The sequence below is a fragment of the Schistocerca cancellata genome, chromosome 4 (assembly GCF_023864275.1).
Source record: "Schistocerca cancellata isolate TAMUIC-IGC-003103 chromosome 4, iqSchCanc2.1, whole genome shotgun sequence".
Classification (NCBI taxonomy): domain Eukaryota; kingdom Metazoa; phylum Arthropoda; class Insecta; order Orthoptera; family Acrididae; genus Schistocerca; species Schistocerca cancellata.
Window position 1 is genome coordinate 670,783,606 of NC_064629.1, and position 18,070 is coordinate 670,801,675.

Genomic DNA, 18,070 nt, shown 5'->3' on the forward strand with positions numbered 1-18,070 from the left:
ATATCATTATTTACACAAAATCTGCAAAACTGCAGGACATCGATACATTATGCATCCCATTGGGCAGTGTATATTTAGCATTATCTCTATAGCACATGTTTTTGTACATTCTTCCAGTTTCATACTGCATAGAAAAAAATTCTTTCACAAAGATGCAGATGAAACAGAAGGCAAGAGTGGCATCTGCAAGGACCTGAAAATCCTTCATTTGATTAAATAGGCAAAGGGGATGGCATATCCAAGACTGCTCAATGACAAAGTATAGGAGAAAGATTATTGGTCATCAACCCACTGATGGTCACATGATTAGAAAGTGAAGCTCGGATTGGGCAAGCACAGGGTAGCGAATCAGTCACGTCCATTTGAAAGGAACCATCTCAGCATCCACCTTAAACAATTTACAGAAAGCACAGAAGACCTAAATCTGCATAGTGGATGAGACTGAGTCACATTCTTTCTTAACTGTGAGCAGTGCTAGAGGATTAAGTAGTAACTGAACCAGAGCACAAGGTCAAGGGATAAATACTAGGCAAAGGTGAGAGGAAACTCAACTCTTCTCTCTTTGCTCTTTGCTGGATATAAGACAGAGGACAGAGAGATGCACAATTACGTAAGGACTGAAAAATACAATCACCCAAAATTCCATCTCAAGGGAGACACAGCAGATTAATATGACAAGGAATTTATTCCCCCCGCCCCCCTTAGCAGAAGAAACATCCGGTGCAAAAGCTAGTGTTTTCATAATATTTCATTTATATCTGTTACAACATGGAAATATCTTTACATGAAAATATTCTATTAATTCTATATCAAGTTCACAGTATAAGAAGCATTGCGAAAAGACCCAGTAGATTCAGTAACATTTGCATTATTCAGCTCACTTATAGCTATCTGAAAATTCTAGACCATCATTGAGTTTAGTACTGATGAACAACCTCTAATAAAATGGTACTCTGCATGGCAGTCATCGAGGTTATAAAATTTCATGCAATCCACCTTTCTAGCACTATTCCAATAATCATACAGGTAAGGGAAATAGGTGGATTGGAAGTTACTTGGCTTTTAAAATGCTTTTCAATCAGCACAGCAGTGACATATACAACTGAAAACAAATTCATATGGAATATTTAGGTAGATATGGCACTGGACTGACTCATAACTGATGGGCCCAACAAAGCATGTTATGTGAGATTGCATGTCATGAACAGATATAACACTAAATTTTAGTGTTGCTCGGGGAAATGTGGCTGGGTGACTACCTTCATCTCATATATTAATGAGTTACCACCTTCGATTTCTACACATGATTATGTGACCTGTGGGAAAGTTTCAAATGAGGTAAGGACGAGTAAGCACTACATAATCACACAGTCAAATGACATAGGCGAAATCAATTTTATCTCAATATTTAAACTGTTAAATATCTGGTTCTCTTCTGAGTTGAAAAACTGACAATGCAGTCCTCATATCCACTTTATAAACACGCTGACAATACTAATGTGCATACAGCAACAGATTAACAGCTAAAGAGAAGTCACTCAGGCAGCAGAGACATGCCGTCCCTGTATACCCTCTTCTAACAGAACTTACGATCACCATCTGGGCCCACAAGTTGAAGCAGCACTGACGAGAGTCCTGTGCAATATCTATTGACAACAGTCTACTTGAAACTGTTGGATACAATGCACAATATAAATTGAAGCTGCTACCACAGTTAAGTAAATCCTTTGACAGGTGGAGTTTAATAACATTCTTATTGTCACAATCCCAACATGATGATCTGGCTGAAAATTTTTAGATACTGCAATAATCCAATGAGTGGCCCATCTCATTGCAATATTCAGCCATCATTGATCTACTGGTCTCCAGAAGGAGTGTGTATCACTCATGTTCCATTCAGGAACAATTTACGTTATTTGTCTGACACACAATAGTCCACTCTCACTGCACTCTCTTGTATACTCTTTCACTGCAAAGTATCATGTCATCCTTCATGTAATCAACACCAGTGACCATTTTCATAAGAGACTTTCACTTTATGTTTGTGAATATTTTACCTATTTTGATAGAGAAACTCATGTATGATATGAGGATCATATAACTAAACTTTCAGTATTCAGCCCATTGATAATGGAGATCAACCTTCAGCTTACAGAAAGGCAATGTTTCATGCCAGCACTCCTGAATTGTGTCAGAATAATCTGAGGAACACTTCAAGGGCATGAGGGTGTTTGTGTGGCCTTCCAGCTAACATGATTTCAGTCTTATAAAGTACACCTGGTATACCACGGAGGGAGATGTGCCTGCCTTAGCTTAAGCTTCTACCAATCTTCCATTCTCTGTGAGATGTGGTTGGCAGTTGAGAGATCATAGATTTTAATAGCTTCCCAGAACCATTATAAAGGTGAAAGGGATTACAACATGCAAGTAAATTGCTGTGTCTAATTTGATTGTTCATGAGTGTATTCAGGAGTATGTGGATGATAGTTTAGCAGTGGATCCCATGGCAATGAAAAAATATATCAGTTCTTGAACCATTTCAGTTCAATTGATGGAAATATACGATTTACTGTGGAGATAAAAAAAGGATGGATGCCTCTTAACTTGTTTGCCTTAGTTTGCTGCAAAAATGAAAGCACCCCACAACATGAACTCTACTGCAAGCCTACTCAAACTGTATCTGAAACAAGACATTTATCACCCCTTCAAGACACCTGTACAGAAGACATACATTACTGCTGTTAAGGGCCACCTATATGAGGAACTTGCACATTTTGAGAGATTATTTAATGATAGTATAATTGATACATGTCATACAAAATGTGTAAGGTTTTCCTGTTAAAACAGAACACAGACCAATAAGTAGAAGAGGACAGGTTTAAAATGATGGATTTACTACTATATGTGAAAAAAAATCCTAACAGATGTAAGGAGTATTTCTGCCAAAATAGTTCAGATCTTCACCAAACATAACAATAAAGTAACATTTTGATCAGCACCAATGAACACTACTTTTTTTGATTGCTTGAAGGATGATCTGATGCTTAAAAAGACAGGTGTATACAAAATCTCACGTAAGTATGGTCTATGACATGTAAAGCGAACAACACAAATTGTTCAAGAAGTGTGCAGCATATTGACAGTGCAGTTTTGTGAAGCTTCGGATAAATCAGTAATGACCAAACACTTAACTGAGATAGCCTGCTATGTGGATGATGACAATATACAATTTTTGGTATCTAAATTCTTTTACTGCAATTCTGACATCAAAGAGGATTTATAATATCATTGTATGAAGAATTTACTTAGTTGCACAGATGGTTTTGATTTGGATAATGGGTGGGATCTGCTACTTTCAGTTGTCTGCTCTTAAAGGCAATAGCATCCTCCTGCCCCCACTGACACTCCTGAGTTACTTTTCTTCAGTCGGTGGCTGCATGTTCGTTGGCACAGTCTGCAGGTTTATAAACCGCATGGGGTGATCATACTTTAACTTTCAACTCAGAAGATGGTTAGGCATTCCATAGCTGAGTTATGTGGATAAAAAATTAATCTGTTTCATCTGCATTCTTGAAACCTTACTGAGCAATTAGTGCCGGGAAAACTTGACAATTGACATGTAGTCAAATCTCAATGATATTTTAACCTTGTACAAAGGTTGACAAACAGTTAAAAATATAGAGAAGAGCAATGCAGAAAATGTTGCATAGGAAAGTGTAGCACTTCACTATAGCATTAACAAGGCCCAACTATAACCAACCACGTAACAAAGATAACTGAGAGATATGAAATCGAATCACCATGTATGTTTAGTTTTGGTTACAGTAAATGGCGGACTTGTTTCATTTATAGTATGATTTTCTATAAAAGAGATTGTTCATATTATACTCCACCAATGACACTCAATTATGACTTGATTGTGGGAGTTCATTTCAGACTGGATTAACAGAAGATATAAAGCTACACGAGGAGAAGATTGTTGGTGTGGACATTTTCTTCTGCAAGTATATAAACACTTGATTCTGTAAATTCAAATGCCTGAGAAAATTCAAATGCCTGAGAAAGGTATTTCAACTTATAAACATGAAAGAAGGGAAGATTTACAGAACTAATGAGAGTCACAAAAATTATGAAAAATTCGAAGTGGCAGGCAAACAAAAAAATAGCAAGAAATTTTAATTTCAGGAGGTGTCTGCAAGTAAAATGCCCCTTAGAGGAAAAATAAAAAAGATTTTTTTGTCATTATGTGGTTTAGGAATGGGAGATTGGCCAGCTGCTGAAGAGAAATAACATCAAATCAATCTTCCGACCTCCAGTTAAAACACACCAACTCATGAGGCCTGTGAAAGATAATGTAGATCTCAGAATGCTCACCATTTCCAAAGTACTATATATGTGCAGACAGTATTTTGTCAAGCAAACCATGCATATCATACAGCAATGCTGGATTAATCATGAGAGGTGTCTGCAACTACTCTACACAGAGAAATTAGTTGTAGCTCAAAATGCTTTGAAAACAAACATAATGCTGTGTTCAGTGATACCTCTATTATTACAAGGGATAACAGTCTCTGGGATAGCACAGTAAAAAAAGTTAAGAGAGATATAAATATCTAATAACACTCTCAATAAAGAAGGTGGATTAGATGTAAGTACAGTGTGGAACATGGCCATCACAATGTTAAAGATAACACACCTGACACGGGACAAAAACACTGTCTTATATTGTGATGGACTGAGAACCAGTGCAACAAAAGATGCTTAAACATGTAGAAATAAATTGTTAAAAACCATCTGTGAGTATCACAAATAGGACCACATGAATAAGTATTGTCAGTCTAACAGTGAGATCCACTTCTGGTACCACCTTCACCCTATGTAAAATTGGAAGATGTCAAACTAGTGCTTGACCTTCTTTGTATCCATCAACAAGAAAATAGTAATATTTTGCTCTGGAAAACTTGTTCCACTCTCAAGAAGGAAGGAAGGAAGCTCCTGATTCACAGAAAACTCATTGTGCTGCGAACATGGTCTCAAGCTATATGATATTAGGGGAATGAACTTCCTACACAGGATGAAACAAATTCTCATATCATCATCAGTGAAATAAAGTTTTACAGTAATGAATCCAAACATCCATAATTGGAATACAGATACCTTTCGCAGCCAGAAAGTTCTATGATTTTTGAATGTAAGAGCTGCTGATGACACTACAATGCACACACTTCTTAAATCTGATTTCAATAAATTATATATTGAATAATTATGATTAAGAGAGAACAAATGCAGATAGTTACCTTCAGCTCTTGTACCTGACTGGCAATATGCCACATAAGAGTCTCATTTAGTAGTTTCATACCGTAAGGTCCTATTAATTCAGCCAATGCTCGTAGCTCATTTATGTCTGAAAACTCTTCAGCATTAAATGGAATTGCACCTTCTGCTGTCAGGCTAACAAAAGCACGCTGAATATTGGAGAAGCAAATATTGCCTGCACTCACTCTTCTCAATAAAACCTCAGAATACCTGTAAAATGTAACAACATGACTATTTTTAAAAACAAACAAAAAATGCTAAAAATCTGTCTAACTGCTTAACATCAAATACTGGGGTATCTCGTTTTTATAAAATCCAGAGTATATTCGGGTAGATTAAGAAGCGACCTTCAAAAAAATAAAATCCTGCTTATATCTGTTTCAGCACTGATAGTTACGTGTTTGGCCACTAGAGAGCATCTGGTGCTCCATATATAGCCTAACTGTCATGTTTTGGTTGAGATGGTTGCCGCTAGATATTTTCTTTACTGTGTGCAGCTGTGTATACTTGACAACAAAACATCAGCTTTCAGACAGTCTCCTACATAACACTTAAGTAATGCTTTCGAAAAAGAATCACTGTAGTGATCCTGAGTCCGACAGTGAGTTTAGCAGCTCAGAAAGTGGGAAGTGCTCACCAGTGGTATGAGATGCATACATCCACAGCCAGCTCCTCCAAGATTTATGTTCACAGGAAATTATTGCGAGATACATGGATAGGCTTCATAGCTACAAAGAAACTAAAAAATGACTTCAAGTTTCAGGATATTTTAGTCAAAATTCAGTGCATGGTATACTCAGTATTTTATTATTGGTGATTTTCAAATTTTATAACATATTATGTTAAGCTTCAACAGCTGTCTTTATATGCCTCTATCTACTGTTTCGTTACGGATTTTTTTTTTTTTTCATTAATAAGAAACTATCATTCTTTGGAATATAATTTGCAAAAAAGGGGTTAAAAACTGTACGCTTACAGGTTGTCACTGAATGTAAACTAGTAAACACTTTTGTACAAGAGTGAACTCTTGTCTTCACTGACTGTGGTTCTGCTAACAATTAAGAAGTAACAAAGAGATACATTAATAAAATTCAGTGGGAAGACAGACTGTGACAAATGTCCTGGAAAATGATAAGTATGTGGTGTTTTCATACTTAAGACATTTGGGCTATCATTGTACACTATTTCACAATCCCAATACTAATTTAAAATATTATAAAACATAAGATCAAAACTTTTATTTAGCACATAGTATCTGTAATATTCAATTAAGTTTAACAGCCTTAAGATTCAGCATGTACTGCTTCACTTGCAACCTGAATTGTCATGATTCTTGTGTGCATGAGATCTGTAGATCTGGACCTGGAGTTGTATCATGGATCATAAGAAATACCCCCATGGCAATGCAATTTACATAATTATGCAATGAGTCAGTCAAAACCATACCAATAAAGTTTACATAATGTAACAACATTCCTCTCCAGCAAAGGAAAAAAAAAATCGGCAGTGACAGAGGAGGAGAGTTTATACCGAGAAACCATTCTTTTAAACTTATCAAGACTCTAAAAAAAAAAAAAAAAAAATAAATAAAAAAAATAACTGGAGTAAAATGTGGGGAAAATGTAAATGACGGTAAATTACTTGCTAAGCATAAACGTTATAAAACATCAATAAGCAATTCTGTTATTTGTACTGACCTTTAATTTGAAATCCTTGGCCTTACACAAGTCTAACATTGCATGAACACACTGGGACTTTTAAGAAAATCATAATTATTGATTTATCAATTGTTTCTGGTGATTTTTTCCTGTCTTGTTTTCTAGTTCACAAACACATCCAAAAGTTCTGAGGTCTAAATTAAAATTTTAGCCGAAGTCCAAAAGTGATTACAAGGCCTGAACATATGTTACGTACATATATATGACACCAAACAGTAGGTAAGAATTATATCTAACAACGTATCATAAAACATGTTATGTCGTATGGTAAAAAAATTATTTTTAAGGAAAAATATGCAAAATGTAAAATAATAGCTGGGAATTGTTGGCACATTACGTATGACAGTGGAACCAGTGCATTCTATAAATGTTGGCATTGCATTACCTGTATGAAGATAAGCAGTGGCACAATGAAATATAATTTTGTAAAATGTGATATTCAGCAGAATATGCAGTTAAATTTTAGCTGCACTGACAGGTCCCAAGGTTCTGTAAATGTTATCACGACTTTACCTGTATGCAGATAGCAGTTAAATTTTAGCTGCACTGACAGGTCCCAAGGTTCTGTAAATGTTATCACGACTTTACCTGTATGCAGATATGTGGTGACATAATGAAATATAATTTGTAAGACATGATATTCAGCAGAATGTGCAGCTAAATTTAGTTGTGCTGACAGGTCCCAACCTAACTGACACATCATAAACCAGGACACATTTCATTAGAAAGGCCAACAATGTGACAATTATTTTTGTAAGTATTACTGGTGCTCATTTCAATCACAGTTATTTAAGTTGTGCTATTAGGCCCCAATTAACCTCAGAAATCACTGCATATTCCAAAAAAACCTGTACTCTATGCACTGTCTGTTAATGTCTCACTGGAAATCCGTAAAATAATATCCCAACAATTCCCACATAGTTCATACATTTTCATACTACTGCTCTAGGTTATAGTTTCCAACTTTTCTTCTGTTGGGACTACACTGAAGTTTAGCTTAAAATACGGACAGCCAAGATTTCAGCATGCAAACTGTGCACTGGCATGAGTGCCACAGCTGTCAATCATGTTGCCTATCTGGTAACATCCAGAATGGACTAATACGATCAAGCATCTGAATGTCACACACATATCTTACACAAGTGTTCTTGTTTTCACTATTTGTGCCATGTTGAACAATGTCACATTAGTAAAGATTTGTAGGATTGAAGACTAGACTACTTTTTGTTTAATCTGAGGTGGAAATATTTTCCTAAATTTCTCGATTGCATGTAGGCAGGAGAGAGATTTCCTGCAAGCTGCAAAATTTTGTTCTTCCCAATTTAGATGCTCATCCAAAATTACGCCAAGGTCTTTTACTGTTTTTTGAAATGCTAATTGGGTACCACTGACAAGTATCTGAGAGATTGATATACAATGAAAAAGGCACTGGACCAGGAACAGAACCCCAAGTGCCTCCAACAAAGAACAATTTTTCCCCTGTGACTTCTCCGAAGCACAGCTGATTCGTTAACATTTGTTTTTTAAGTAGCTGTCGAATCACAGTATTGCACTGTTTGAGAAATTTAGTTGTTTCATTTTGGCAAGTAATACACTGAAATCAACCATAATGAAAGCCTTGCTAAAATCAAGCAGTGTTAAAATGGTATCGTCACACCCTGCAACATTTTCATTAAGTGAAATTTACAATTATAAAACTGTAAAAATGGGTGCCGAACTAACATTGGACACACAGAAAATCTGAAGTGGTCGGGGAGGGAGGAGTTGTAAATAGTAGGAAAGCATTAATTCCATGAATGTAAAAGTGGTTTTATATTGTATTTAATTTGATCTTAAACTATACAACATGTCTCAAATTGGCTTCAAAACTGTTTAACCATAAAGTTGAGCTCCTGCTAATTTTTTGAAGTCGTGGCAAGCAATCTGATCATCTAGAGACAGACTTCCAGCCAGCTCATTTATAACTGAAGTCCTACTTAAGACTTCTAAAATCTTGGTTGGCCAAAATGTACTGCACTGGTCACAGCCGTGATTCAAATGGCTACTTCAGTAACATGGATAACTGATGCTATATTTTATACTGTACTTTTTACCAATGAAAAACAGCTACATTAAGTTCACAAGATAGAAAAATTTTTCCAGCACACTGTCTAGTTTTAATGTATACATTTTAGAACATGAAAGTACTTGTACGATACAGTGTCCAGAAGGAAATAATGTAAGTTATCGAGAGTCACTTCGTAAGTATTGTGAGACTCAACATGGAACAGCATTAATATCAAAAACAATTAATTCCTGATCTGGTACACTTCACTTTCAATACTAGTAGGTGTGGGTTAGTGAATTAGTGGTTAACCGTCAGACTATTATTCACAAAGTCCTAGGATTTCTTTGTGTCACTTATCATTTCTTTCACCTAGGGCAATGATTCACCAATGTGAAAAACAACAAGCTACACTGTGGTTTGAAGTTCACATAAATCTATAGACCCCCTAAAACTGGCTGAGTAAGTCAGTTCAAAGGTCAGAGGAAGATCATACTACATATAAAACAATTATGCCTACACATCTATATAAGCAGAACACCGTGCCAGCCCCAGCACACAGTGATTTCAACTCCCAATGATGATAGTGGAGATAGCTATTGAAAGTTTGAGTTTTGATTCGAAATGATGTAGCTTGTAAACCAAGAAGATTTTATTGAAGCATGCCACTGTGAAGGACTCCGAGGACATATGCCTTATTGTTTCTGCTTAAGGTTTAACAACTTTTATATATACGACCTGCTTTAGAGTCAAAAGAGATAGCCATGACTGAATATGTAACAATATTATATTACTATTGTGCAAGTTTTGTGTTTTTATTGCAGGACACAAATTTTAGCCATCTGTCATTAATATGTTATATGTCACTATGCAACAGTGAATAAAATTTGGTGATTAAAAAATAGAGATAGCTCTTTAAGGATTGAACATTCTGCATAGATTTTATGCAGAAATATTATATGTACTTCACTGACAAATGCTTCTGTTTAAAAAAAGCTGACAAGGCTCATATCAAACTATACATACCATTGAGTGTATAGTGAAGCCACTGTTTTTTCACCATGACTATCCATATTTTGTGTTTGCTGCAGCAACGCATTGTTGAAGACTCGAGTAATGTCAATGTGCACTGCAGAAAATAATAATGATCATAATTAATACATGTGGAAAATACATTAAATGTCACAATCAATAAAGTTGTAATATTAAGCATTACAACAAGTAAAATCCATAAATATATGTCAGTGAAAAAACAAAATATGTCAAATAAATGGGTAGAAGATGTAGGCTAAATAAAAATGAAAATATATGATCAAATGAAGGAGAAAATTATCATAGTTAAGCTGGAAAATGAAGACAGTTGAGCAAAGTGCTAAAGTGTCTAAATACAAACAATGTATATTAGTTACACAAAATTTATGAAATTTATTCACAACTGCAGCATCTTTCTGACATTAGCTGTATTAGGTACGAAGATATTACCTATTGGAGATACAGGACTTGAACGTGGATTTCCTGCTTGTCGAGAGTGGTTGCATTAACCACCTCTGCTATCTGAGCATGCTTCCATGACCAACCCAAACTTCCACATGTCATACTGTCTACAATCCTACCGCTCACAACTTTACATGGATTTCCGCGACAGGGTTTCAAGGAGGCATATTCAATGTTAGTATGACGATCATCATTTTGCCCATCCGGGCTTGTAATACTTATTTTTAACAGTGTGTGAAGAAAAAGACATTAGCAACAATCTTGCAACTGTGCTAAATTTATGAAATATATTCACAACTGCAGAATCTTTCTGACATTAGCTGCATTGGTATAAGGATAACCTTATAAATTTAGTACAGCTGCAAGACCATCACCAATGTCTATTTCTTCAGACGTTGTTAAAAATACGTATTAAAAGCAACGATGGGCAAAAGGACAATCATAATTGTCTCCTTGAAATCCTGTGGCAGAAGTCCAAGTAAAGTTGTAAGCAATGGTGTCCTAGACAGTATGACATTTGGAAGTTTAGGTCAGTCCTAAAAGCAAGCTTGGATAGCAGAAGTGGTTACAGCGACCACTCACAACAGGCTAGAAATCCTGGTTAGGGTCCCAGTTCGAGACAAATTTTCATGTGTCACCAATCATACCTAATGCAGCTAATGTCAGAAAGGCTCTGCAACTGCACAGAAATTTCATACATTTAGTACAGCTGAAAGCTCGTCACCAATGTATGTTTCTTAAGACATTTTTAAAAATAAGTTACATAAAAGGCGTGCCATGTGTTTATTCTAATGAATAAACATTTTAATCTATACTTAAAGTAGAGGACAGAATAAATAATAAAAAATTAAAGAATCCCTCCAGAAAAAGAATTCATGAACTGAAAAATTTCAAAACACCTTCAAGGATCAAACTGACATAAGTAACATGCTCAGTCACTACTGAAGATGAAAAATAATGATATCCATTGTACATTTTTCAGGAGCTTCATGTATACATAATGAACATTCCTACTCATTTTTACTGTATGGAAGAAACTGAAATCAACTGAAAAGAAAAGGGCAGACATGTGAACACTTATAGGGCATTGTAAAGCACCTGTCCCAACTTAGCAATAGCAATCTTACAAAGAGAACCACAGCAACAAGCCTGACATACTATTAACAATTAAATATTTTTCCCTGATTATTACCTGTTCAGTTTTGGGGAACTCATTCCGTCCATCTATTGGGAAGTGAGAGCTATCTCCACTACATGAAAGTTTTATAAGACAAAGAAAAGATGGTATATTTTTTTTTGCTGTTCAAAGTAGAACAAAATCACTTAACTGGATAACTATTTTGAAGAGAGCTATAACAAATTGCAAACAAAGGAAGCACACAAGAGAAATGCTGTAGCAACTGCATTTCTGTTCAGCATATGACTTTGTGAGTTAGTAGCATCAATAAAGGAATTTAAAAAAAATAAGTAAATAAATTACTGATGACTGCTGCTGGCATATTGGTATAGAGGACATCATAAAACCAGTAAGTCACAAAACACTATTATGAGCACACTGACGGTCCTGCCCCAATTGTCATTTGGTGCACATGCGATACAACTGCCTCCATGTAGATGACTTGCATGGGAAATGACACAAAATAGGCCATTTGGCAAAAGTTTGTGAATGCCGGTGAGCTGTGGGACAGTTGTTGGAGGCTCTAGTTTACTCCCTGTCTCCAACATCCCACAAGCATCATGCAAACATATTTTTCTAATGTTGGTAGTGGATAGACAATTGATTGAGTTTCAGGTAGACCGGAGTAACTGTCAGTCTAATTAAATTAGATACGTACAGGCTGTTGGGTTGCCTGCATTGCAACAGCCACTATGTCAAGTTCTGCCTTACAGTACACAATGTATTCTTTTCAGTGCGGCGATTCTCCATCTCTGCACATTATAAGAACATGGATCAGCAACTAACTTTGTTAGTAGTTACTACATCTTTGGTACAAAATATTTTTTGGATTAGTCATCTTATCTGTTTTTGGCTTCCAGATAATCGACAAAGTGCATTTAATATCTTAAGTGGTCCCCATTCAAGATTTGGACTCTTTTCTGTAGTTGTACAACAAATTGTTTGAGAAAACCTTGGATCGGGCAAAATATTCAAGCCACAAGGCATCAGCAATACCTAAATTTTGTTGTCCCCGCCCCATTCCTTTCACAATGCACAGCAAGGTCAATGCCGAGTTGCAGTGTTAGCAGGATCTCAGCATTGTTTCTCCTATTTCATCTAGTTAGTGGGCTGCCCCTCTGAGGGTGATTCAGAGGTCAGACAGCACTGTATACCTGTTTTAAATATGAGGTCAATGCACAATGTGTTGCAAACATGTTTTGAATTGCACAGCTGGAGAAGTTGTTGGGAAAGTTGTCAGGAGGACAGTTTTTTACACTTATCGAACAGTGCGATTAATACCTGCAATTGCCATTAGATGCCACTTCTCAGAACTTTTTACTGTTCAATATCCCCTTGGGGCTTTACCAGTTTAATTGTTTGCCCTTTGGAATTTCAACTGCACCAGGAATTCGTCACGGATATTTTGTGCAGGTGGGTCAGGACATTCCCTGTTGCATTAACTACCTTGATGACCTCTGTGTCATGAGTTCCATGTGAGAGGAGCATTAACAAAATCTGCAGGCAGTTTTCCAACACCTTGTAGAGAACAGCGTTCATTGAAAACTGGAAAAATGTAGACGTCTTCCCCCAAAAGTGTATTTTTTTGGGACATGCTTAACAAAGACAGCTTAATCCCTATGGACAAGCACAATGAAGCCACTGTCAACCTGCTGGTACCCAAGAATTGTGGGAGCTCTAGTCCTTGGGCAAGATTTCTTATTACACTAAGTTCATTTCCCAGGCTGTGCACGTCTGCCATCCTATTGATTGGCTTCACCAAAAGGGTGTCAAATTCATGCGGTCTGCAGACTGTTAACAGAATTTTCAGACTGTGTGTGCACTGCTCCCTATTTGAATTCCTCTGTGCTGTGTAAACCATTAACCTTGGTCATAGTACGGTGTTGGCATGGTTCTGTCGCACAGGAACCCAGATGGCACCGAGCAGCCAATTGCTTAAGTACTGAAGACACTTTATGGAGTGAACTGTAACTACTCGTTTCTCCCCTCCATCGGAGCCAGCCGTGTCAGCATTGTCTTCTTCAGTGGTTGAGTCATTGCTGGAGAATCCTGTGCCATTGCTGGTTTTGTGAAAGAGGGTGCAGCAGAAGCCACACCGTTTTCAGTGACCTCTTCAGGAGGGAGGGATTTAGTATCTCCGCCAGCGGACATCAAGATGGATGCAGATGAGCTGTCTCAGTTATCGCAGCAGAATAGTGCAGAATGCTGTGACAGAGGGTGTGTGTGAACATAGTACGGGCAGAGCTGCAGACATAGGTGTTTACTTGCTGGCAGCAGTAGGCCTGGTGTGGCAGTTCCTACGCAGACATCAACTACCTCGGACCTGATCTATGTCTAACACTATACTTTTCACTCTGTGCTTAGTTTATACAGTAGCTCACATATTTACTCTGTGCTCATCTCTATGCAGTGTTCGGACACACTACTTCGCTATGCACCGACTCGTACATTGAATTTCCTTCCCTCTTCCTACGTTCAGCTTCCCAGGCTTGTAGTCAAGTTATCATAAGCTAGTATAGTGAAATATTGTGCTGACAGTGATGGTTCCACAGCACTGTCATCATTTCTGTACAGATACAAAAAAAGGGGGATGGGAGAATATCTGACCTACAAATGTGGAGCAAAATGAGCATGTAGGGAACAATGTAATCAAACTGCAATGCCAAAGATTTGCAATGCGAAGCTGAAGTAAGAAGCAAACCAGTCAAAGACTAGCTCATACAGTAAGAAAAAACAACATACACAAGGGAAAAATATACAAGAAGGTAATAATGAACTCACGTGAATGATTTATTATAACAATTAATAAAATGAAAAACATTTTAAAGAGATTAGTGGATGGAAAATGAGTTAAACTCAACACTGGGGAAATGGAACAAAACACAAATTCCCAACTGAATTTTGAAACTTCAAGCAGCACTCATATGTTTACCACATAAGTTTGAAAGAGAAACAACTATTCATAATGCAAAAATTACAAAAAAAGAAAAAGAAAAAGTAGAGCTCTCATAAAGGTCTGCTCTTCATCTACTTCAAGGTAAACATATAGGATACTAAGTGGGATAGATTATAGTGTTTTGTACATGATGACAAGAGTGATCGAAGAACAAAATTAATATTACAATATTGTTAAAAACCATTACTCACCATAATTCTCTACTGTCTGTAGTACATTCATGTAAGCTCTAACACTTATCAGAAGTTCTGAAGGTTTAGCGATTTCACTAGTATCTGGATTGTACATCACCATTCCTACAAGTGCCCGTGCAAACCTTGTTTCCAAATGCTGTGTCAGATATTCACGGGGTGCAAAAGTGTAATCCCACACATTGATGGTTGAGCAATAGTTAATGGCAAAACATAGTTCAGTCAATGCCATGTGAAGTTTATCCATGCTAAAAATAAAAATTACAGTAACTCTTACTTTCTAGCTAATAACAGAAAAATTTTGTCAGTGGCACAAAAATAATAGGCCATACAAATTGGAAAATACATTTAAATAAAATGTATTAATTTATAATAATTTTTGGACTTAAGTCTGTTGTAGTATAGCGTACTATTACAAATTACTTTATCACAACAACTTGTACCAGAGACTATATCATACACAATATATGTTATTAAAGATCCTGAAATTGAATTTACTCAACAACTACATGCATGTTATGCCCTAAACCAAATAATTTTTAATGAGAAAGAAAGATATAATGTACTTTATAAACACATATCTTGTGTATGGGAAACAACCTGATCCTATTGATCCATTAACCATATAAGCTCATGACACTGTTAACAAAATTGTTGTGTTTGTAAATCTTGTTATTGACATCCAACCATAAGAAAACTCATATTATGCCTTAGCGAGTAAGGAAAATGACAAGCAAAATGCTGACATTCCACACAGCTACCAACTTCTGCCTTAGAATTGAATCAAACACTTTTAGATTCTTCTATATGGTACTGAAAAATCTAGGGTGAAGTACAAGCAACAGAATGTGAAAAGATAGCACAAGGAAGAGAGGACCATTAGAGTTTAACATCCCATTAATAAGATCATTAGAAACAGAGCACAGAATCTGATTGGAGAATGGAAGGGCAGGAAAATTGGTGATGTCCTTTACAAAAGAAAGGAAGGCACATCAGTGTTTAATTTCCTGTTGAAAACAAGGTCATTAACTTTAGAAAAGAATTATCCCAGCTGTAGTGCTGACATATTTAGGGAAAGCATGGAAAACCCTTATCACAATGACTGGCCAGATATTTTCCTGGCTGTCCTTGCATACAGGTCCTGTGTGCTAACCATTACATGACTTTGCTTCATAAACATGAAGATAACCATTAACTGGTTAGTGCAAGCACACGAACTGTATAGTGCAAGCATTGAGTCGCAAATTGGCAAATAAACATGTTCTAGTTTTTCATGGTTATATAAACCACTCAATACCTGTATACAATGTGTGATTATCTCCACACATTCTATAGACAGTTTTCTTTAAATTTTGTATGGAAAATTCTGATTGAGAATTACAAATTATTTAGGAATAAAGGAGACAACTAACCGAAAGGCAGAAGTGCTGCGTCATCGACAGGTACACAGACACAAGGTACAGAGCTTTGCTAGCTTTCGGAATGAACTTCCTTTTCCAACCTTGTAGGAGAAACACACACACACACACACACACACACACACACACACACACACATGCACATGTCTGTCTCCATATATTGTGCTCAGTCAACTGCCAGCTCTTTCCTGTGCCAGGGTGAGTGTACTGGGGTAAGGTGGGCACCCCTGTACACTCACCGTGGGCCAGGAAAGAGCTGGCAATCGGCTGAGCACAATGTAGGGAGACAGGCATGTGTGTGTTTTCCTATAAGCTTGAAAAAGGAAGTCCATTCCGAAAGCTATTGACAATGCAGCACTTCTGCCTTTCAATAAGTCATCTCCTTTATTCCTAAGAAATTCTTTTTATTTATTTTTTTATTTTGTTATCCTGGTGGCCTAAATTAAATCTGTGCTCTCTTTAACTATATAGTGACCTTTGACTGTCACTGTCCACAGCTTAATTAAGAGTCTGAATCTCAAACTCTGTGATCAAGCCCAATGGACCATATAATGCCAACTGGCTGCCACATCATTTTCTGCAAATGGTGTCATTGATATTGAGAAGCACGTGGTCACATTATCTCAGCTGTTGACATCTTCCTGAGAACTGGAACCACAACTTTTCATTCAAACAGTTCCTCAATTGTCCTTTCCAGCCCTACCTAGTTCCCTCACCAAGGAGAAATTCCTGGCAGTACTAGGAATCGAACCTAGCTCCTCTGCATGGTTGTCACACATGCTGATTGCTTTGATACAGACACAGACAACCTATCCCCTGACAAGGCATAGCTAAACCCAGAAATCTGGATTATTAAAAACTTGACAGATTCCATTTCATTAAATAGCTTCAGTTTAGTAATGAAAAAATTATTATCTACAACTTATACCTAGCCCTTTTTTTCTTTTTTTCACTGTCTGAGTTGGGTTCAAATTTTCAGTCTCCTACAATTCAAACTGTAATAAAAAACATTAGGACCTCAAAACTATGAAAACACTTTTGGAAGAAACCAAGATGTCTTTATGAATCTGAAACTGTCAGGGACTATTAAGAAAGCACATTATAAATACACCAAGGCAACAAAACTCATGAGATACCTCCCAATATCATGTGCAATCTCCTTTTGCCCAGCATAATACAACAGCTTTATGTGACATGGACTCAACACAAGTTGTTGGAAGTCTCCTGCAAAAACACTGAGCCATGTTGCCTATAGCTGTTCATAGTTGCAAAAGTATTGCTGGTACAGGACTTTGCACATGAACTGACCTCTCAATTATGTCCGGTAAATGTTAGATGAGATTGATGTTAGGTGATCTGAGTGGTCAAATCATTCACTCGAACTGTCTAGAATGTTCTTCAAACTAATCACAAAGAACTGTGGCCCAGTGACACGGCACATTGTCATCCACAAAAATCCTATCATTAAATGACTGCAGATGGTCTCCAAGTAGTCAAATACAACCATTTCCAGTCAATGATCAGTTCAGTTGGAGCAGAGGACCCACTCTATTCCATGTAAACATAGCTCACATCATTATGGAGCCACCACCAGCTTGCACAGTGCCTTGTCGACAACCTGAGTCAATAGCTTTGTGGGGTCTGCGCCACAACTGGATCCTGCCATCAGCTCTTACCAACTGAAATCGGGACTCATCTGGCCAGGCCATAATTTTCCAGTACTCTAGGGTTCACAAGCCCAGTAGAGGTGATGCAG

General features: G+C 36.9%; 1 protein-coding gene across 4 annotated transcripts in view; it reads right to left on the reverse strand.

Annotated features, from left to right (window-relative positions):
• LOC126183445 (membrane-associated protein Hem) overlaps window positions 1-18,070 on the reverse strand; it is a 176,888-nt gene that overhangs the window by 35,024 nt on the left and 123,794 nt on the right. For all 4 annotated transcript variants that reach the window (XM_049925436.1, XM_049925434.1, XM_049925435.1 and 1 more), the window contains exons 15-17: window positions 14,897-15,144; window positions 10,105-10,207; window positions 5,298-5,526 (exon numbers count right to left, since the gene is read on the reverse strand). In XM_049925436.1, the coding sequence (XP_049781393.1) occupies window positions 5,298-5,526; window positions 10,105-10,207; window positions 14,897-15,144 (580 nt within the window). The remainder of the gene's footprint in view (window positions 1-5,297; window positions 5,527-10,104; window positions 10,208-14,896; window positions 15,145-18,070) is intronic.